Raw genomic sequence first — 24,684 nt, 5'->3', positions numbered from 1 at the left:
TACAACATTATTTTGATACAAAATGAAATGACAATTCATTAAGTGACTAAGATTTCTTCTATTTTATCTTCTTCGCAGATCATTGATATATATCGGGATAACGTATTATGAATAAACGTGTTGTTTTATGCTAAGTAGGTGTAAATTTCATTTTCATTTAAGCTGCACCTTACATACTTTCGTTAATCAAATTATCCACATGAATTCTATTCAAACCGATTTCGTATTTTCACCGAAGGCTTAAAACAGGTTTCTAAACGAATGTCGTACTACAATGTGATTTGTTAATTTTTGATGCCGTAACATTTTAGAAGACCAACAGACAAGCGGCCGCCTGACCGATTGCAGATAAAACAAATAATAAGTTTCTTTGATTTGTTAATCTAATTAAGATTAATACATATTATAAGAAGATATAAAGTTCTTTAGTTCCAAACTCCAAAGTTATAAGGGACCGCTTGCCTTTTGTTTATACCATAGCTGACATGGGTAAACTCATTATCGACTTAGTGTTTCGTCTGAAGAAAGGACGTAAGAACTTAAATGAAAAAAATCAAATATGTATTTTTGTAAAGTATAACCAAACATATGTTTATTTTACTTAACTGTCATAATGGGGGTGATACCCGTACGCCTACAAGCCAATTAACGCAATGAGATCAAACGCTTCAGTGAAAAGAAAAATTAAAGCAGTTATAAATCGATGAATATATACGTAGAAAAAGAGAAAAAAATACATACAAAATAGGAAATGTTTCATGTCACCCTGGTACAGATAGGGCCCATAGTTGCGCAGACAGCGACAACCTCAGGTTTGTTGCAAAAATGGCTGAACTCATTGTTACCGACTGTTTAAAATACATGAATTTGCATCTTCACATGTCGAGAAATGGACCTACTAGTAGTCAGAAGAGCCATTAATTGTGTAAAATGTCACCATCCTGTCAAGACTATGTTATAACATTATAGTAAAACAACACTTACACTATTTTAAGGTAACACTTATCAAAACGTCTGTCGCGACGATCGGTTAACAAATTGTTTCGTGATGGACAATAATTAATACAAATTCCTATTGTTTACTTTGATAGTACATGGCAATTGGATGATTTATGGGTATAATTTGAATACGATGAAAACAGTGTATTCTACACAACACAACATCCGAATGTATTCACCACTTTTAACCATCAAGTAAAGCATGATTAAAGACATTCTCACATTTCTATGTAAGGAGATTTGCATAAGCTGTCCTTCTATACATGTTTATAATGACCCAGACTTATAGTTTACATTTCAAACATTTACAACAACAAAACACCCACCGACAAGTGTTACTTTCTAAATATGGTTACATATTATCGTTACTTATGTTGGTAACATTATCGTTGCGTCTATTTCTTAATTCGCGTCTGCAACTCAATCAATAGACTTGATTCCCCAGACAAACTCGGTAAATGAAAATAATCCCTGTTGTAACCTTCAACAGTCGAGGACGTCTCAACCCACATGTTTGTTATTTTTTCCTCAAAGTAGGAATGTGTTTGGTAGAATATGAATGACCAAAATAAAATAAGCGGAAGAAAAGAAAATTCTTAAAAATACAAAAAAAAGAGTAATAAATAACCATCAAGTCCTTTCAAACAAAATATAAAAACAGAAGTACATACCCGAGGCTAATTTCCTGGTAAATTCCGTATTATCTACAATATAATCCAAACTTAGCGTCGAATCCATAACTGTTCGAACGCAATCGGCACAAGAGGCTTGCAAAATCACATTTAGAAAATTATCCGTTTGAGGTGAAGTACATAATTGCTCCAAACTTTCGAACAATAATTCCAAACCATCTTTATGTAAAAATTCTAAAATCCAACCCGGTTCATTTTTGGTCTTGTCAATCTTTTTCTTAATCGTAGTATACGTTTGTACCGAAGGCGCTTTAATCAAGTCAATAATCTTTTGCACTGCTACGTATCGGGACTCCTGATTGGCCGAGCCATTAGAGCCGAACCAACCAACCGAGGATCGCCGAACCATCGATTTACATGTTCGGCGGGGAATTCGAACCGGTGTGTCAGTAAACACATCCCTGTTCAAGTCGATCTCGCTGTCAGAAACACTCTCAAAATGGTCCACCATTTTGGCTGCAGGTAGTTATATAGGTTTATTTGGCTCTGTTTACATCATTGCAATCTGAAATAAACAATAACAAATAGTAAACTTGCGTTTAAACCTGGCAACTTCAACTGAAACACTTAGCTCGTGTAATTAAGTGTTAACATACTGCATCTGAAATACATTGATGGATGCAATAAAAATAAAACACAATGTACACTTAGTCTAACACAGTACTGTATGATGAATATCTATGTTTTCAGTTGCGGCTCCAGGATACATTGTAAAAAAGGCTATTAAAGAGGGAATACTTGTGAATTAGTTAGATTATTTATATTGTAATTACGCTAGTGGATTTCATTAATTTTATTTGAACGCAGTTGACTAGACGAAAAGTATATCCGTGTAAAAGCTTGCTGTTTAAATGCATTTTTCTTAAACTCTGTTTCATATTATTGACAATTATTTGAGTGTAACCCCCACCCCCTTTGGTGTAACCGCCTACCCCATCAATATAACCCCTTCCCCATATAGTGTAACCCCTCCCCCTTGTGTGTAATCCCCCTTCCTCTTGAGTGTAACCCCTCCCCCTTAAATTTAACCCTCTTCCACTTAGGTATTACTCATCCCCTCTTCAATGTCACCCCTACCCCTTGAGTGTAACCCCCCCCCCTTAAATGTAACCCCCTTACACTTGAGTGAAACCCTTACCTCTTAAATGTAACCCCCTTCCTCTTCAGTGTATCCCCTCCCCCTTCAATGTAACCCCCTTCCACTTGAGTGTAACTCCTCCCCCTTCAATGTCGTCTTCTACCCCTTGAGTGTAACCCCCTCCCCCTGTAACCGGCCCTCTCCTTTGCGTACCGACTAATCCTTCATTTACTACCCGATTCCTGCGTTTGAAAATAATACATGGTTTTGGGAGTCTGCGTTCCGTGTAATGCTTTTGTTTTAGCACCACTAATCTATCTACTAGCACCCCTCTTGTGTACGGGGTACATAAAACCCGTTGAATACCGCGTATCAAAAAAGATGTAAGGGTGGGTGGGTGTAGATTTCACCCTCAAATTTGTCAAGTAAGGTACCCTTCTAACCTGCTTCCTTTCATCCACTTGTTATCTGCCCATATACTAAAATTAAACTCATTTCAGCATTGTGGAATGCCAATTCTTAATCGTTGAACAAACATTATAAACGACTTGGATATTAATTCAAGGGTCATACCTAGCTACCGATGAATTTTTATCTGTTATGGTCATAATATACTGTTCACATTTATTTAATTTGCTCACTGCATCTTGAGATACATTCACAAACCTTCGAGTTCAGTCCACGAACTTTTTTTTATCTTTTTATCAAGAACTATTTCACTATATTTTGAGTCAATAATATACGATTAAAGAATCTCTCAGAAATATTTAAAGTTCAAGATCAAATAGAAATGAGAGATTTTCTTAAATGATAACTGATTTTACAAAAGTTAGAACGTTTCGGAACCAGCGTGCATTTTCTTTTTTTATTCAGGAATCTGATGTTACCACATTAAAGTACCTGCATATATGCTTTTTATATGTATACATACATTTCTTATGAAACGGCACTAATTTTTAACATATCTCCAGCGTATTATGACTGCATTTTGGCTCTCGTATATACGCATTCAATGTTTGTATGTATATGATACATGGACACACATTCAGACAGAGAAAAACAAGCACGTCCGAAAGCCGCTGACACGCGTGTTTAGGTTAATTAAATGTGATTTTTTTTAATCTGGTAAAAAAAGAAGAAAGAAATATTTGGAAGCATATCCGTTGAGATCAATTTTACGATATACCCCTCCCACTCCCCCCCCCCCCACCTCCCCGCCCCGCTATCTCGAACGCTGATACACATTTCTCACCACCCCAGCACCCTGCGCTTTGGGACGTCAGGGCAGTACTCTTTGATGACGGACACCCTGGTTAACCGTTAATTGAAATATCAGAACATCCACTCCAATCTGGACATTTATAGGCCAACGCAAATTTCTCTTCTTTCAATTTCTCTGACTGATAACACATGATTGATACTTCCGATAAATCAGGAGCAATCCGAATAATAGATACACGCAACCGGTCTGAGAGATATGAATAATAAGGTTGAAGAATGATGTTTTATGGTCTCTAAATGGAATCCAGATAAGTAAAATTGTGTTTTTCTTTTTTCTATCTTTCTTTTTTTGTAAGAATGACTTAATGATACAGTATAAAAGATGGACAGACGGCTGGAATAATTTTCCTGGTAGACACATGATTGACGTTAATGAGGGAAACTATATACCATCTGCTTCAGAGCTGACTGGGTTAGATACCTCGACTTGTTGAAAAACATACGGATATGATAAACTCTTTTTTTCTCGGATCAAAGGTGTTACATGATTAATAGGCCAGTGCAAGATCAGTCAATTATAGCTTCATCAAAATAGTATGCATCTCTCCAAGGAAAATCAGTTGAAATCAACTAGTGATTCATTTTCAATACCAAACTCAAAATAGTGAAGTTCCCCAGATAACCCGAGGAACTAATAAGGAGTCATTGTACACATTGCTATCAAATTTGTTCCCAATTTCGATTTATTTACAATATTGTGCCTATATTTGATGATTGGTCGTAGATTGAAAACGCCACACAAGAGCCCTATCTTTGCTACAAGGAGTGGTTGACCATTCTATCTGTCTTTGGCCAATCTTTGGATTATCTAGATATTTGACGTATGCCCAAAATCGATGACGATTAATACCCTATGGGGTTTAATAGGTCGTTGCTCGTGCATTCCATAGGTAGGTTCGGGCTCTTGTTTCGAGGAATGTCTTTTAAGACAAGGTTATAATCGTTTCTGGCAGCTCTTTGCTCTCCTGCGGCCTTGCGGTAAACTGAGCAGGTAGAGTCTGCTTCAAAAGCTACCTTCTTTTTTTACCATTCGAAATGATACAAGTAACACGCATAGTCAAAAATTCTTATCACACGGTCTAATGTTATTCTGGAAGGATTATTGAAACGCTTGGTTTCGATTTTAAAGGAATTACAATTGGATAGCCAATGGATTGGCGTGAAAATCCTTTTTGTATCAGTGTTAGTATATGCTGGTTTTAGAATGTTTGTTTTAAAGTTGTGTATTAGTGACTTAAGGGTCAAGTGGAATTAAGTCGGATGTGAGATTAATTCATCCAAACTTACACATTACTAGGAATCCTTACAAAATAAGTTCAAATACCGGCGCCTTTCAACAGTTATCAGGGGGTATGGAAATTAATGTAGCAAACTACAGTTTTATGTTATTAATTGGATTACAGAAGGGGACTTAAGGGACTTGGAACAAGATATAACAGTCAGTCAAGTTTAGATTTAGAATACCTAATTGAAAAAGGCTGGTGGTAGGTAGATTGAAAGTTGAAAATGTTAGGCAGCTTTCTACACCAGTTCATTTCAAATCATTCAAACAAGCATACAAACAACAGGTACATTGTGATGGGTATTTGTTAAGGAAGGATACATTTGTGAAGGTGTAACCACACTGCCCCCCCCCCCCCCCCCCCCCTCGGAACACTTACAATATATAACGAGTTTGAGACTCCCAAGTCGGCTAAATGCCAAACATAGAATGTAATGCGTATTGCACACAACCCCGTGTTGCGTACCGCGCACGACCCTGTTGCGTACCGCGCACAACCCTGTTGCGTACCGCGCACAACCTTGTTGCGTTCCGCGTACAACCCTGTTGCGTTCCGCGCACAACACTTTTGATAATGTAAAAGTTCAACATTTTGAGGATTTTAAATGTTAATTGTGTGCGCCCTGTCAAAAACATGTAATAAATGTCCTAATCATAACAATCAGAAAAGCTTCTTCAATTGCTTATACATTATAACTTGACTTTGATAAGAAGAAAACATGTTTTTGTTTCAAAGATGAATACCTGGTGAAAAGCGATCTAGCTCTAATCCAATTCTCTTATTTAAAAAGTGCGCACTTGAGGGTTAATGTAGTTCGACTGTAAATGCCACAAAACAAAGATGTTTTAAATGACAACTTTAAATGTTCTTTTTGTTCTAAACAACAGATTCAACATTGATAACTTTGATGTTGGAGTCAAGAAGTTATCACATTTAAATCTTAAGGTGTTTTAAACACCTGTGCAAATGTGCACGATTTTGGAACAAATTTTAAATTGAAATCCATATTTGAAATGTTCATTACTTAACCACAAAAAAATAAAACGATCCATAAAATAACATAAAACGTCAGGCACATAAAGCTACAATCACTTTCGATTGGTGAACAGTGTCTTTATTCCAACATAAGTCGTGTGTTCTTGTTTTGAAGTTATGGTAATGTCAACACTAGCGCATCATCAAGAATATAATGTTTCTGATATTGATAATATAGATATCGAAAATACATTATAGTTTGATCTTCAAACATAAATCAAAGAAACGGAGACCATTAAATTAATAGTTACTTTCACGTGGACGTTTTAAGATATGTCAGTGATGTATCAGCTCGGGCACTTGTTTTATTGCCCGACTCCAAGAGGCCAACCTATGATCCGGTATACGGTGACCAAGTTAAAAAGTCCGGGGGTCAAATAAACATTTTAGTGGTTGGTTCATCCTTGGACTACACTCCACAGTATTATAATGACTTTCTAATAGTGAACTGGTTTATTTGATCATAAAATCTTATAACATATATTACAACTACATATACACTAGTGGACTGGGGGCACCGCTAGCCCCCCCCCCTCCCCGCCCCAAGTGTCGTGCACCCTTGAACGTCTAATCATTGACATGCCCCTGATATCAGCCTTTTTTATTGTATTTACTTTTTGCAGGCTATTTCGACCGATATATGTAAAAACTGCATCATATGCGCATATTTAGAAGAAAAAAACCAAACGTTTCAATTAATTTTATAATAAAACAGTAAAATGTTGGTAATGACAAATAAACGGTTTTATGATAGATTTAGCTGTTCAAACCTACGCAAATAGCTTACTGCTCAAAACAACTCGTGAAATCAAAGGTATATTCCCTACAAGAGTCAAACATATTGCAGTTAAGCACAATCTAAATGCGTTTGAACAATCAATCCTTCATTAAGAAAAATATATATTTGCAAACTCATAAAATGCATTCATTCAGCATTTTTAAATACAACGTGAAACTGTGCCAAAAAAGCAGTTTTGAAGGAATCTTTATTTATTTAAATAACATAAAGATAATCGCTTCAACCTTCCTTACTGGTAAAGACGAATGGCTTTTAAAGAACAAAATGCCCTTACTCTTATTAATGAATGGATTTCAACGCATTAAATTTTATTAACACCTTTTAAATCCGTAACTTAATTGGTTTTCGAAAATTCCTTTGTTTATGGACATGTAATTCTTGCTAATGTGGCGAAATTTACACAATCTTAAATCACAGGAATGCCTTTAATGCGGATTTGGGCTTTTATTTTAAGGAGTGGAAGATAAACTGTTCTAACTGACGTTAACCATTGGCGCAGGTAGACTTCCTTTGCTTTGACCCATCTAATCATAAGCCGGGCACATCAGTGATACGGAAGGAGTTTCCGCAAGTTTTCACTCAGACAATTGTTTCAGTAAGGATAAGTCAAATGGGCATTCAGTCAGTAGACGGACACTATGATCTAGAAGCCACAATCCCAGTGACTCTAACATTACCCTAAACCTCTCTAATATTACTGATGTCGCTGGCGACGAAAGTGATTACTATAATGTTGTACATTATTTTGTGTAACAACTTGTTTCACAATCGTTGTAATAAACAATGTGAAACTAATGTTGCTTTCGTTTTCAGATCTTGACCGATGAGGCAAAATTGCAGTAAAAACTTACAAAAGAGAACCACAGACAACGCTATTTTCAGCAACCCTTTGACGACCTTTCGCCCATAAATTTTATCACAATTGTTTAGATGACTGTTATACATTTTGACATTGATTGAGTAATAGCATGGTTTGCGAGGAACAGCATTTTAATGTTGAAACAGACAAAATACAAGACACATTTATGTTTGGAACTGTATGAACGTACCAACCACCAATTAGCTTACTTTCAGACATGCAGACGGATACATGAACGTACCAATCCACTAATAAGCTTACTTTCATACATGCAGACGGATACATGAACTTACCAATCCACTATCTAGCTTACTTTCAGACATGCAGACGGATACATGAACTTACCAATCAACTATCTAGCTTACTTTCAGACATGCAGACAGATACATGAACGTACCAATCCACTAATAAGCTTACTTTCATACATGCAGACGGATACATGAACGTACCAAACCACTATCTAGCTTACTTTCAGACATGCAGACGGATACATGAACGTACCTAACCACTATCAAGCTTACTTTCAGACATGCAGACAGATACATGAACGTACCAAACCACTATCTAGCTTACTTTCAGACATGCAGACAGATACATGAACGTACCTAACCACTATCTAGCTTACTTTCAGACATGCAGACGGACACATGAACGAACCAAACCACTATTTAGCTCACTTTCAGACATGCAGACAGATATATGAACGTACCAAACCACTATATAGCGTACTTTCAGACATGCAGACGGACACATGAACGTACCAAACCAGTAATTGGCTTTCTTTCAGAGATGCAGACGGACACATAAACGTACCTAACCACTATCTAGCTTACTTTAAGGCATGCAGACGGACACATGAACGTACCTAACCAGTAATTGACTTACTTTCAGACATGTAGACGGATACATGAACGTACCTTACCACTATCAAGCTAACTTTCAGACATGCAGACGGACACATGAACGTACCTTACCACTATCTAGCTTACTTTCAGACATGCTGACCGACACATGAACGTACCAAACCAGTAATTGGCTTACTTTCAGACATGCAGACAGATACATGAACGTACCTAACCACCTAACCACTATCTAGCTTACTTTCAGACATGCAGACGGACACATGAACGAACCAAACCACTATTTAGCTCACTTTCAGACATGCAGACAGATATTTGAACGTACCAAACCACTATATAGCGTACTTTCAGACATGCAGACGGACACATGAACGTACCAAACCAGTAATTGGCTTACTTTAAGACATGCAGACGGACACATAAACGTACCTAACCACTATCTAGCTTACTTTCAGACATGCAGACGGACACATGAACTTACCTAAACAGTTATTGGCTTACTTTCAGACATGCAGACGGACACATGAACGTACCAAACCACTATTTAGCTCACTTTCAGACATGCAAACAGATATATGAACGTACCAAACCAATATATAGCGTACTTTCAGACATGCAGACGGACACATGAACGAACCAAACCACTATTTAGCTCACTTTCAGACATGCAGACAGATATATGAACGTACCAAACCACTATATAGCGTACTTTCAGACATGCAGACGGACACATGAACGTACCAAACCAGTAATTGGCTTACTTTCAGACATGCAGACGGACACATAAACGTACCTAACCACTATCTAGCTTACTTTCAGACATGCAGACGGACACATGAACGTACCTAACCAGTAATTGACTTACTTTCAGACATGAAGACGGATACATGAACGTACCTTACCACTATCAAGCTTACTTTCAGACATGCAGACGGACACATGAACGTACCTTACCACTATCTAGCTTACTTTCAGACATGCAGACCGACACATGAACGTACCAAACCAGTAATTGGCTTACTTTCAGACATGCAGACAGATACATGAACGTACCTAACCACTATCTAGCTTACTTTCAGACATGCAGACGGACACATGAACGAACCAAACCACTATTTAGCTCACTTTCAGACATGCAGACAGATATATGAACGTACCAAACCACTATATAGCTCTCTTTCAGACATGCAGACGGACATATGAACTTACCTAACCAGTTATTGGCTTACTTTAAGACATGCAGACGGACACATAAACGTACCTAACCACTATCTAGCTTACTTTCAGACATGCAGACGGACACATGAACTTACCTAACCAGTTATTGGCTTACTTTCAGACATGCAGACGGACACATGAACGTACCTTACTACTATCTAGCTTACTTTCAGACATGCAGACGGACACATGAACTTACCTAACCAGTTATTGGCTTACTTTAAGACATGCAGACGGACACATAAACGTACCTAACCACTATCTAGCTTACTTTCAGACATGCAGACGGACACATGAACTTACCTAACCAGTTATTGGCTTACTTTCAGACATGCAGACGGACACATGAACGTACCTTACTACTATCTAGCTTACTTTCAGACATGCAGACGGACACATGAACGTACCTTACCACTATCTAGCTTACTTTCAGACATGCCGACCGACACATGAACGTACCAAACCAGTAATTGACTTACTTTCAGACATGTAGACGGATACATGAACGTACCTTACCACTATCAAGCTTACTTTCAGACATGCAGACGGACACATGAACGTACCTTACCACTATCTAGCTTACTTTCAGACATGCAGACCGACACATGAACGTACCAAACCAGTAATTGGCTTACTTTCAGACATGCAGACGGATACATGAACGTACCTAACCACTATCAAGCTTACTTTCAGACATGCAGACAGATACATGAACGTACCAAACCACTATCTAGCTTACTTTCAGACATGCAGACAGATATATGAACGTACCTAACCACTATCTAGCTTACTTTCAGACATGCAGACGGACATATGAACGTACCAAACTAGTAATTGGCTTACTTTCAGACATGCAGACGGACACATGAACGTACCTAACCACTGTCTTGCTTACTTTCAGACATGCAGACGGACAGATGAACTTACATAACCACTGTCTTGTTTACTTTCAGGCATGCAGACGGACACATGAACGTACCAAACCACTGTCTAGCTTACTTTCAGACATGCAGACGGACACATGAACGTACCAAACCACTGTCTAGCTTACTTTCAGACATGCAGACGGACACATGAACGTACCAGGCCACTATCTAGCTTACTTTCAGACATGCAGACGGACAAATGAACATACATAACCACTGTCTTGTTTACTTTCAGGCATGCAGACGGACACATGAACGTACCAAACCACTGTCTAGCTTACTTTCAGACATGCAGACGGACACACATGAACGTACCAAACCAGTAATTGGCTTACTTTCAGACATGCAGACGGACACATGAACGTACCGTACCACTATCAAGCTTACTTTCAGACATGCAGACAGATACATGAACGTACCAAACCACTATCTAGCTTACTTTCAGACATGCAGACGGACACATGAACGTACCTAACCACTATCTAGCTTACTTTCAGACATGCAGACGGACACATGAACGTACCAAACCAGTAATTGGCTTACTTTCAGACATGCAGACAGATACATGAATGAACGTACCTAACCACTATCTAGCTTACTTTCAGACATGCAGACGGATACATGAACGTACCAAACCAGTAATTGGCTTACTTTCAGACATGCAGACGGACACATGAACATACCGTACCACTATCAAGCTTACTTTCAGACATGCAGACAGATACATGAACGTACCAAACCACCATTTAGCTTACTTTCAGACATGCAGACGGACACATGAACGTACCTAACCACTATCTAGCTTTCTTTCAGACATGCAGACGGACACATGAACGTACCAAACCAGTAATTGGCTTACTTTCAGACATGCAGACAGATACATGAATGAACGTACCTAACCACTATCTAGCTTACTTTCAGACATGCAGACGGATACATGAACGTACCTAACCACTATTTAGCTTACTTTCAGACATGCAGACGGATACATGAACGTACCTAACCACTATCTAGCTTACTTTCAGACATGCAGACGGACACATGAACGTACCTTACCACTATCTAGCTTACTTTTAGACATGCAGACGGACACATGAACGTACCTAACCACTATCTAGCTTACTTTCAGACATGCAGACGGATACATGAACGTACCTAACCACTATCTAGCTTACTTTCAGACATGCAGACGGACACATGAACGTACCTAACCACTATCTAGCTTACTTTCAGACATGCAGACGGATACATGAACTTACCAAACCACTAATAAGCCTACTTTCAGACATGCAGACGGATACATGAACGCACCGTACTATTGGACGACAAAACAACTTCAAAACTAAGCAAAATGAAACACAACCTATTGGACGACAAAAGAACTTCAACACTAAGCACAAACGAAACACAACGTATTGTACGACAAAGCAACTTCAACACTTAGCACAAACAAAGTCAAATTGGTCACCATTACCCCCTCCCCCCCCCCCCTTCGAATTGAACTCTGGCATGTTAGTGTCCGAGATTTCTAAAAATATGTTCCAAATATTATGCTAAAAAACTTTCAAAGCGGCAATACTATTTCAGCCATGATCCAATGTTGTGAAATGTCTCTGGTTACTTTACCTAAAATCAACAAACAGTTAGCCACAGCTGGTAGCATTGCTCTGTTGTTAATATCCTTTGCTTTTATAACATGTTTTTCAAACGTATTTAGTGTAAATATTGCCATTAAGTTTAATTTACACTGTCCATGTCCTTACTGGACCCTGTAATGTCCAATACCCTTCTGACAAAAAACTATTTAAATTTTACAATAAAATATTTATCTAATTAACAAAGCCGTGATTTTAGGTTGTTTCCAAATAGGTTACTAACTTATCAAATGCAGCTTAAACCTAGTGACATGTTTGACATGCAGCTTATTTTCCAAAATATACTTTGGCCATTGAGGTTTTTAGGGTAACAGAAACCGGTCAACAATTTAAGCGTTTCTGATTTATATGATATTGACGATACATATTGACACAATACATAGGCTTTTGTATTATAGAGCCATTGAAACGAATGGGATAACTACGTAGTTTGTCTTTTTCAAACACATGTTTGATGGCCAGTACATTCATTTCTAACATTAATGTGTCTAGTTTTAGAAAGCAAATATATCAGTAGCACCCCAGTTAAAGGCATGTGGCAAAGCAGAGTATGCATTGCCAATGATTTTTCTGATTGCATGGACATATTTTCGTGAGTTTTGTGTCAATAAAACATTGGTAATACATTCCTACTGGCAGGTCGACCTAATTTCTAAGTTAAATGTGATATGATGTCATATGGTGTGTTGACTTCAGAGGTGGGTTCAGGATATAGAGTTCGAGTGGGTGTAACTTCGGGGCGAGTGAACTGTTGATATGGGAGGGGGCGGGGGTGGGGGTAAAATGGTGCATTCCGGTCTATTCTATTTTCACCCTGATATTGACATCAATAAGTAAACTTGGACGTTGACCAACTGTCCATTGGCTGTCCTTATAGTTGACATTGCAGTAGTATACACTCGTATTTCTAAGGTGTTTATAATGTTTTAAAGCGTATATTATAATCACTTATGTATAGCATGCCATGGATAGTATAGATTGCATATTACTGTGAGCATCATTCAGAACCCCCCAGAAAAGTCCTGTAAGAGGCTCAGTCTGGATTGCACTGAAAGGTCCTCCCAACCCTGCACCCTATGAACTTCTGCAAACACTGGAGGTGCTTGGTTCTCACACCCCGGCCCTGCAACCCTCCATTGTCGCCCGTGTTTGTAATTCAGTATTTATTCAGATCCGATTTTCAATTTCCTTGTTCTGTTAAGTATATTCTGCGGCTAATCAATGTTATCATTATGTAAAAGGTGTAATTTTAAAAATATAACTACTGAGGTCAACTAGTTTACATAAACTAACAGATAACTCTTTTAAATGGAACATGTTTAAGAAGGCTAATATAAATGAATATAAACATATTTAAGAATTTACTCAGGATGTAATTAAGCATGAACGGATTGACAAAAGGTTACAATAACGTTCCAGTGTGATGGCTGGATACAGAGAAGTGACTTATCCAGACACCGTTTTCTTTTCGCACAAAAGAAAAAGAAATCGGACAAAAGAAAGAGGCGGGTAGATGGACAAATACACTAAGCGAAATGTAAATTTTGGGACTTCTCGTAGTTTAATTAAGGATTATTTAAACAAATAATGATGAATGTGCAAAACGAAAGTATACTGTTGTGATAACAGTCTGTATTGAGGTTATATGGTATTATTTTAATTTGCCAACTTTAAAGCATACACCACAATGTTTTCAGTGTTAATTGTTTATTCCCTTAAAAGAAATATCCGTCCCTTCAACAACCACAACAGTAATAACGTATGTCAAAAATAATTTATGGAGGATTCACCGAAAAAAGTTTCCTTCTTTAAAACTTCAATGAACAAATTAACTCATACCATAAACGCCAGTCTTCCAATCCATTCGGATGCATTTGAATATACTTCTTACATTCATTTATGTATTTCATTGAGCTGAATAAATGTTTAAGCTGAATTTCAATGCAATTTCTTACGCTCAACGCTGTTAAACCACACACAACAATTAAAACAATGATACACGTATTCTGTTAAGAAGTTCACAATGTTTCGCACAATGTAATCAACAACTTGTAAATAAATGACAAAATCTACAGTCAGCTGATTGTGATGTGTATCTCATTTCCAATGATTCGATAAAATCTCTAGAAATATTTAATATATTTCAAAATGAAATGACACCGCATTTTTTACTCCATCTAGGTGCTTTTTGGCAAAACAAACATACACACAAATAAATAAATATTTGATACAGACAAAACGTTGAATAGAATAAAATCACAATAAAATTATCTTATCTAGCAACCATCTTTTAATCATGCATTCAAAACACACGTGAGTTGCTTTTGACAAAATAATGTTTGATTTATGAACAATACAATATGATTTATTTGGACAGTGACATAGGTATAATCGAGTGTTGCATGAACAAGATAAGATGGACTGTTGGATTAATTAGGAGTCGACCCAATGTACTTGGATGATCCTGATCGGAGATTTTTAACAGGAAGTCTTTGTATAACTTTAAACTATGATGACTAACCAGTGCGATGTTACAAACTTACAATACTTTGTCAGGTTTGAACGGTATCAACTATTATCTAACATGCACCGGTGCAAGTACCATTCCCCCTAAAATGGTTTGGTACATTGGAGAAATCTTTAGTTAATCCACTGGTAACCGTATATGTACTTTTGTGCTATTCAGGGTGGTCTAATGATACAGATGTCCGCCTCTCACCCGAGAGGTTGTGGGTTCGATCACCACCAGGAGTTCACTCTCATTGACTCAGTGCTGTTTTCTCCCCAAGAAACGGACTCGAGCGGAAGTTTATAAGCTGTCAATTGAGCTAAAAATAGTATAAACTAAACTTTGTGCTATTTCAAATTACAATATCGTTAATTGTCATTTATTGTCAACTAGCAAATGATAATTCAAAAACAATTTCATCGTAGTACTTAGAAAACAAGTTCTTCCAATTTTATGTTGACCTCATTATTCAGCCAATCAGAATTGTTTTAAAGATAAAAACACTGTCATTAAATCGAAATCTCTGCTATCATTTACCTACGAAATATTGAGAGGGGAAAACAGGCAGAACTGCAATAGGGCTCTTGGTCAATTCAAAACTGTTTTTTCTTCAAGATTCCAACAAAACGAAATGTTAAAATATGTATTATTTATATATTAGAAGCAACATTGATTATGTTTACATGTTTTGATGTATTGATTGTGTTAAACGGGCAATGCTTACGTTTAGGACTTGCCAAGGTACAAACGTATACTTTGTGAAAAAATGGAGATTTTATACATTCCGTATTGCGTACATCCGCACATGTATCTTTTCAAAAACACCACAGTAAACATTTTTTATGCAACGAAATGAAAGTGTTATCAGCGGGACAGGAATGCGCGGTGAAAGGATGGGTAAGACGGCGGTAATTGCGGATTTCACGCTTTCGCGGAGGCGAACTATTTTACTCTGATCTACATAATGGCGTTCGTAGTGCTCATCTTGAAGGTATTCAATCCATCGCTAAGATGCATTGTAACTCCGTATTATTTGGTATCATTTGAAATCGCTTCAGCGTAAAGAAATAATAAAAATACCATATGAACGTAACTATTTCAATGTAAACACTAGATTCAGTTTATATAATGAATAACTTATTTAGCAATCAAGACGCTTTAACACTATTCCAATAGTATATGGGCTATACCAATAGGGTATGGACAATATCAATAGTATTTGAACTTTACCAATAGTATATGGACCATACCAATTGTATATGAACTTTCCCAATAGTATATGGACCATACCAATTGTATATGAACTTTCCCAATAGTATATGGACCATACCAATTGTATATGAACTTTCCCAATAGTATATGGACCGTACCAATTGTATATGAACTTTCCCAATAGTATATGGACCATACCAATTGTATATGAACTTTCCCAATAGTATATGGACCATACCAAAAGTATATGGACCATCCCAATAGTATATGGACCATACCAAAAGTATATGAACTTTCCCAATAGTATATGGACCATACCAATAGTATATGAACTTTCCCAATAGTATATGGACCATACCAATAGTATATGGACCATCCCAATAGTATATGGACCATACCAATAGTATATGAACTTTACCAATAGTATATGGACCATACCAATAGTATATGAACTTTACCAATAGTATATGGACCATACCAATTGTATATGAACTTTCCCAATAGTATATGGACCATACCAAAAGTATATGGACCATCCCAATAGTATATGGACCATACCAATAGTATATGGACCATCCCAATAGTATATGGACCATACCAATAGTATATGGACCATCCCAATAGTATATGCACTATACCAATAGTATATGAACTTTCCCAATAGTATATGTATGTACGAATATCATAATGACTTTACCAATAGTATTGACTATACCAACTGTATATGGAGTATATCAATTGTACATAGAGGTAGTATATAGCTTTACAGTCAACTGGACTGAAAAGAGCGTGACGTAATGATGGACGGTTTACCTTAATGGAGGGAAATGATAAATGAATTGTATTCGCGTGGTGAGCATTTTGTTAGAATTAATCATCAATAAATTAGATATAGATTTGATGTGTTGTGTGTTTTGACATCACAAACAGCATTACAAAGCTAAATGTTAAGAGTAGTAGTAACATTTTCGCTTCGCTAATATCACTTTAAACAGGAAGAGTTTCCACTTTTTTATTGGTTTCTATTCAAATGCTCGCAACAGAAATATGTGTTCACAAATTGCCAACACCTTAATCTCGAACACCAAATGGTTGCAATTTACCAGCAATGTTAAACTCTTGTATTATCCAATTACTACACAACATTTTCACCATCGCTATTGTAAGTGTAGTTCTGTGAGGATCCTTGCTAAATTTTGTACTTCAAAACTTAATAAAAAAATTAATAAATAAATGTTCTAATGGTTTGCTTAATTCGACCACTTTGTATTGTGGAAACCCTTTAGTTATAAAAAAAATACTGGAGAAATGGAGCCAAAATGTGGTAAAGTTCAACTCATATCCGATGTAATTTAACTTAAATGGAGTTTTACCTTTTAAAAAGTTAACGCACGACTGACCGTTGTTGGTTGTTATTTTCTGTATATAGTATTAAACTCTTATATATAAATAATGACATACATTCCTCCAAGCAGTCCCGTCACCAGCAAAGTTAACTATGCCGGGCAAAGCCCGGTTTGAATTTGGATACCTTCTACTTGCTAAGTGTTTATATAATGGGACAAACATCAATGAACACCCTTTTTTAAAACTAATTTTGTTGGAAAAAGTAAATTGTGCCAATAACCCAGGTTCAGTTACATTCATGCCAAACTAGGAACTAATATCTCGTCAGATCAAAAGTGCTTGTGACCCCTAACAACATAATATTTACTGTCCTTTGATAAATTATCTATCAATCAATAACCTCTTCATAAAAATTAAATTAACACTCAAATGCACACTCTGTTTGCATTTGAAAGATGAAAATCAATTTGATAATAAATGACAGTCAGAGAACCTCCAACTATAATGGGCCGCCAGAAAAATGCGTTTGAAAACATATTAACCCGATCTTTGGTCTCTAATTATACAACATATGAAAAGGGCAATTAGTTTTGTTTACTTATGAGCCAGGTTCTCCCACGAAAATAATATAACATGAGTGTGGTGGCTATTTTTAGACATTGAATTGAAAAATAATTGAAAAAGGCGCATTTAAGAGAATCAGAAATGGGAAGTACACCATCTGGCAGCATCGACAGTGCCAAACATACGTCCGAGTTTCTTAGATTGGGTTCTGGAAGGGTACGGAGTGTTCCTAAAACATAACTTTGAGAGAATGTGTATACAACGTGCAGCAAAAATCTGCCAGTGGAAATATGACGCCGTTATTCTATAACATGGTATCAAAGATGTCTAATGAGTTCCAGTTCCTACCAGACCATTAACCAAAATGTTGTGTTTTTTTTGTTTTTTTTACTATTTCAGTCGTTTATATTTGCCGGCAAGACAACGCCAATATTCATTGCCTTAATGGCATAGGGTACTAGGCGACATTGGGTTGGACTAGTAGTGGTGTTTTACCTTCTGGTACCTACTAGGTGACATTGATGGTGTTTGTTACATTCTGGTATTAACCTAGTTTGAAGCTGGATCCGGGCGCGTTTCTTAAATGACAAAAATCTTAGGTCTGAAGTAACAACACAGTAACCTCAATTATGTTTTCAACCTGAATATCATCTAAAGTTCAATTTTAATAATTTTAAATAACGAATCAAGGACCCTACGATAATTCCACTTTGCGACTAGGAGACCACATAATGCACCAGTCAATTGTAACCACGGCCCCCCAGGTCCGGGAGTATACCGGGGATAGCCAGGACATTGGGCCGTCTTTTAACTTCAAGGCGGCCCTGCAATGCCGGGTTAATACGGTGGTTTTGTCTTCGCGCCAAACCGGGTCAAAGTTCCCGCTATTCCCCTGACCTTTGGGGGGGGGGGGCGTGGTTACAATTGACTGGTGCATAAGCGAAGAATACAAAATAAAATTATCATGGTATAACCAAACGCATTGCATGTGATCTACGGGGACACGCCTAGCAGCAGCCTTTAATCATCTTAATATATACATTGTAGCATATTACAACCAAACACCAATAGAAGATTAAAAAACACCAAGGGTCCAGCAGATCAAAACACACAAACATGTATTCAAAAGCGAGTTCATAGTATGCCCATTTGCTATGACGATCAGTGTACTTTGTGTTGGAACACACACACAAGTCATGATGTTTTGTCACTGAGACACTGATTTTTTCACAAGATCATGTCGATTGTGTTTACTCACTCTTTTCCGTATATTTGATTTCGTTTTTAAGTACCTCTTAAAACTGAAGAGCATCGGAATTTTAAGAACATAATTAGCGATTTAAACTTATGACGAAATAGCGCGTTTTTCGCTATCTTTGGTAATTGTATATAACAACGAAGTTCGAAGTTTCAGACGGCCACAGGTTTTGAGTTTTGACAGGGTTGCAAATATTGACGCCCGAGTATGTAATTTTCGGCACGCCGTGAAATGGACACCCGATTATTTACGGGACAATGCGTCCAGATCATGGGCTCCAACCAAGCATATGCTGTCAATGTCAGGGCAGTGCCCGGGCAGGGCTCACCCAGGTATTGTTCTATGATTTATGGGTTCTTTAGCACATTTAGAGACAACAACTGGTTAGACTGGGCACGGCAGCGTTTAAGGGCAAGTGGACGTTCATAAAGATGCAGCAAAACTGGCTGTTGTAAATGACTTAACAATCACCTGCGCGAAGACCTATCATTCAAACACGTCGGGATTGCCATTGGACATGCACGAAATGCAATAACATTTATATTGCTTAGAGCAAGGCGATTTTAAACATGAGTAGTGAATACTCACCAGAATTACGGTAAAAAATATACTATTGTTATGTATATGTTGGCGCAACAATGAATGATTTGTAAATAATATTTGGGTGCAACTATAAAGAATGTTCGTGTCTTCTACACATAGTATAAATACTCAAGATTGTATGAATACGTCTTCTTATGTTAGTCAATGATGACTGAATACTCGTTGTTTGTTTTCTTAGGAATTCGACATTCAATTAAATAGTCATAACATCATACTCACAAATCAAATACAATTGTCAATTGTAGGTTTTGAAAAAGATACTACAAAACTATTATACAACTAATATAGCCACATGTTGTTATCATTTCCATGTTACTTTTCCATTACCAGAAAGAGTAGCCAGTTTGTTTTGACCTTTGAAAGGGGATCCTAGAGAAGTGTGCTACTGGATATCTATTGAATCCAAATTAGAAGAAACTAGAGTCCAAACGTAAACCAATACGATAATGAGATGTGTCTAACTTGTGGCCTCAAACCTGGGCAAGGCAGCACGATGGCACACAGGTTGACCATAGTGAACACGTACATTCGGTTAGGCATTTCAAAATCATATATGTTCTAGTTGTCTCGAAATTCACTATCGAACCTTTTTGCCGAGAAAGGTCTGCTGTCCTTAATGAAGTTAAAAGTTCCCTGATTTACATGCTATGAATGCAAGGGGCTTCTTTTATTGTGAGTCATAAGTGACTGCAATCCAAGTCCCGTTGAGACAACCCTCAAAAAATGTCGAACCTGTAGTAATGGTTCCAGTAGAGTATATTCAACAAACTGTTCTGTGGAATGATGACAGTGCGGCACTTATATTGCTGTCGTCAATGCACAGTCTCAGTGAACGACAGTTGCTAATTTCACAATCTGTATATTTTGTGCGCGTAGAGCAGATCTGTTTGTCATAGAGACCAAGCCGATTATAAGCTAATTTCAATAACCAATGTTCAGCAATGATTTCAGCTTTTCAAACCTAACATACTTATTCGTGTCAATGTTGGTCTATGATTTCATTCCTACCGATGAATGCCAATCTAACTCTTATTTCTCACGTAAGTCTTTGCTCAGTTGCATTCTTGTTAAATAATAGGTATTTGGTTTCCAATTGCATTTATTTCTTATGTCTGATTTCATTCACAAATAATTTCATGAATCGAAATTCTACATCAGGCGTGGCAAACGATATCAATTTAAATTCGAAAATCGTCAATGTTAATGTGACATTGTCACCCAATCTTTTTTAGATAAATGAACATTAGTTTCGGGGCACATAATTGAGTCAGGCAAAGAATGAATATTCTGTATTTTATATAATTAATTTAGCGGTTTTTAATGCGTGAGTCAACCTGAAATCGTAAACGTAATCGATTGAATCAGGGCCTTATTTCTTTAACGAGGTTTATTTTTGGTCCAGCCGCGAGTGACACTGGCTTTTCATTGTCGACATCAAGAACAGACTTTCGTGCGCCAAGTACAATTATCATGAAACTTGCTCCCAGCGTTCGCCCTCACAGATGTAGGCATTTACTCATTGGGAAAAAATAGCGAATAGCGAGTACTTTTCTACTATCAAATGATCAGTGGCTTTAGTCATTACCACACAACTGCTTGTGTTTCAGGCATTTCATTGTAAAAATGTATAATTATCGTATACAGACTAACTGAACTTAGCTTAAACAAACCAGCATTGTACATAGCTTGACATGCGCACTAGATTCCCTTCCATTTCAGCTTTAAAAAAACAACATCATTACTGTTTCACATTTATAGTTTCCTTATACTATTTAGGAAAGCCCCAACCAGGACTTCAACGAACCCGCAACCACCGCAACGGACGCGACTAGCAGTAAAACGACGTCGACGATACCGACTACGCTATTGTAGAGACATACGTTATACGTCATGTATAACGCTTATTGAACAACTGATGTAAAATGTGTAGGCAGGTTTTCATTGACAAAGAATATATCAAAATACTTAACGGATTGAGCTCGAAATAATCGTCGAATTTATTGCCCTGGTGATACTATATACATGTACCTCTTTGAATCGGTAAAAACGTGATGGGCCTTCATACGTTAGATTCAAAGTAGTGCAAATACATCTAGTGCAGGCATATCAAAATGTTCAAAACCGCCAACGTGGATCTGAGTAATATATCAGCCATTTCCTTGCCCAAGTGTCACAAAACTCGGCACGACTTAGCTGAGAACATTTTTTAAAACTTGGAATATAGTGTTAAAGTACATAAAGCATTTTGTAGCTGTTTCCAATTCATATTTATGTTTGTATTTATCAATATTCTTTAGTAAAAATTGTTGCGTGATATTAAAACAATGTCATAAAATATGCGCACAACAATTAAGTTCATTTTTCATTTTTGAGCAATTACACAAGAACGGTTTTGCTCCAGAGCTATTTTTCTTTCTAATATTGGCCAAAGACTCGTATGAACCATATCCATGACCACATTAGTTTTTTCAAGTGTAAAATCATATAGGATTTTCAATTATTTCTATTATAATGTGTAAATACGAGTGGAGCTTGGGACTGGGAAATGACGTATGTAATGGTGTGATCCGGGGCCTTGTGTCGACCTTGTTTACCTTTTAAATACATTGCACCTAGCTGTTATGGTAAATAAACTTTTAATTTTAAATTGGCCATGCCGCCATTTTAATCCAACCACAGCGATGCTAGAATGACATAATATTAGGGGCGTACTTGTTGATGATGACGTAACAACAAATATGGCGGGCGTTGTAAGAACTTAAGCCAATAAAAAAGATGTCGCTATTCAAATGAAACGATACAAAGAGTTTACAATATCAGGAGTTGTTTTACTAACTTACTAGTGGTATTTAGGCTAATAATGCAAATTAGATGACGAATTTATCCCCAAGTGAAGAACTTTGCAAAATATTTGAACGGACTGACATTAGTAAGGCGATTTATTCGGTACGTTGGGTTGAATACGTGAAAACATGTAAAACACAATTCAATACACCTTTGGTTAGAATTACATACATTGTATGCATTTTCAGCTATAAAATACAAGGTAACAATCTTGTTCGCAACAATTACTAGTAATATTTCCAAAAATGCATTATTTCGTCAGTAGTTAATGGTTTATCAGTCAAATATTTGAAGTTTGTTATACATGTGTTGATTTTAAATAAGATTGTCACTTTAACAGCACAGGTTCGAAAACGGTTGTAAAACATTGGAAAAGATGACTTTAATGTCCTTAATACATTTTGTTTAAAGTTCATGCACATATATAGCCAAATACAGTCGCAATAAACTGTAATTTCACAAATTGAAAGTCAAAATTGGTGTGTATAAGATCATTAGGCAATTTGCACATTATGACAATTACATAAACGAGCAATTTCTTGTGATCATATCATTCATGACTGGCAAGGTGGAAAGAGACCATCAGATTAGAAAATTGACATACAAAATAGTTAATTTTTATGCTCTAATATATACTGGATGTACAATAATTGAATTTAACAAATATTTTATGTTCAGTCGCTTGTTAAAAATGCTTTCCACGCAACTGACAAGTGACCTATATTTAGAAGGATTTTATTAGAATTATAAGAAACTAACTATTTTAATATGAAATAAATAGACTTACATGTACTTCCATTTTAGTCCTAATGCAAAAATAACCGAGTCAACACATGCAGCTAATCTGAGAAGACAATCCGCCGCACCATGATATCATTAATAACCATGTAATTATAATACAAAAAACTAACATGGTTAAAACGTAGACAAAATGTTTAATTTCAAACCTAATGAAGCCTAAATTATGACAATTGTGTAATAGCTCATTGGCGGCTTGTTCATGTAATTTGAGCAGTAAATGCAGCTATTATTTCATTTAGTGTCTCTTCAGGTGAAATTAAGGAGTGATAGGATCGGTAATTTTATTTCAATCACTTACGGCAATGACAGTAAAGTCGTAAATGCGCAATACTTATAGTTTGAAGGTTACACAAGGCATATAAAATATAGACAGTTCAAATATCCAAACCTTATTTAATGTGTAGAAGACAATTGTTTAAAACTTGTGATGAAAGTTAGCCAACATGTTCATTAATTGGTCAACATTTGCAAATTACCCAATAGATAACTGTTGACAACATATCCAAGTTTTATCAAATTGGCTGCATTTAGTCATAAAGTAAGTTTTACTTCTCTTATAAAAACATACAGACTCACAAATATACAGACACACAAGTATACAGACACACAAATATACAGGCACACACATATACAGGCACACACACAAATATACAGACACAAAAATATACAGACACACAAATATACAGGCACACACATATACAGGCACACACACAAATATACAGACACACAAATATACAGGCACACACATATACAGACACACACACAAATATACAGACACACACACAAATATACAGACACACAAATATACAGACACAAAAATATACAGGCACACACATATACAGGCACACACATATACAGACA

General features: G+C 36.7%; 1 protein-coding gene across 1 annotated transcript in view; it reads right to left on the bottom strand.

Moving 5' to 3' along the window:
• Positions 1-23,937, bottom strand: part of LOC128227518 (formin-J-like) — an 81,539-nt gene extending 57,602 nt beyond the window's left edge. Inside the window, exons 1-2 of the mRNA XM_052938148.1 lie at positions 23,810-23,937; positions 1,671-2,196 (exon numbers count right to left, since the gene is read on the bottom strand). Coding sequence (XP_052794108.1) covers positions 1,671-2,142 — 472 coding nt within the window. The 5' untranslated portion in view covers positions 2,143-2,196; positions 23,810-23,937. The remainder of the gene's footprint in view (positions 1-1,670; positions 2,197-23,809) is intronic.
• Between the last annotated feature and the right edge of the window lie 747 nt (positions 23,938-24,684).

This window comes from Mya arenaria, chromosome 3, assembly GCF_026914265.1.
Source record: "Mya arenaria isolate MELC-2E11 chromosome 3, ASM2691426v1".
In the NCBI taxonomy this organism is placed as follows: domain Eukaryota; kingdom Metazoa; phylum Mollusca; class Bivalvia; order Myida; family Myidae; genus Mya; species Mya arenaria.
The sequence above is the reverse complement of the archived record's forward strand: the minus strand, read 5'-3'. Positions and strand labels throughout refer to the sequence as shown.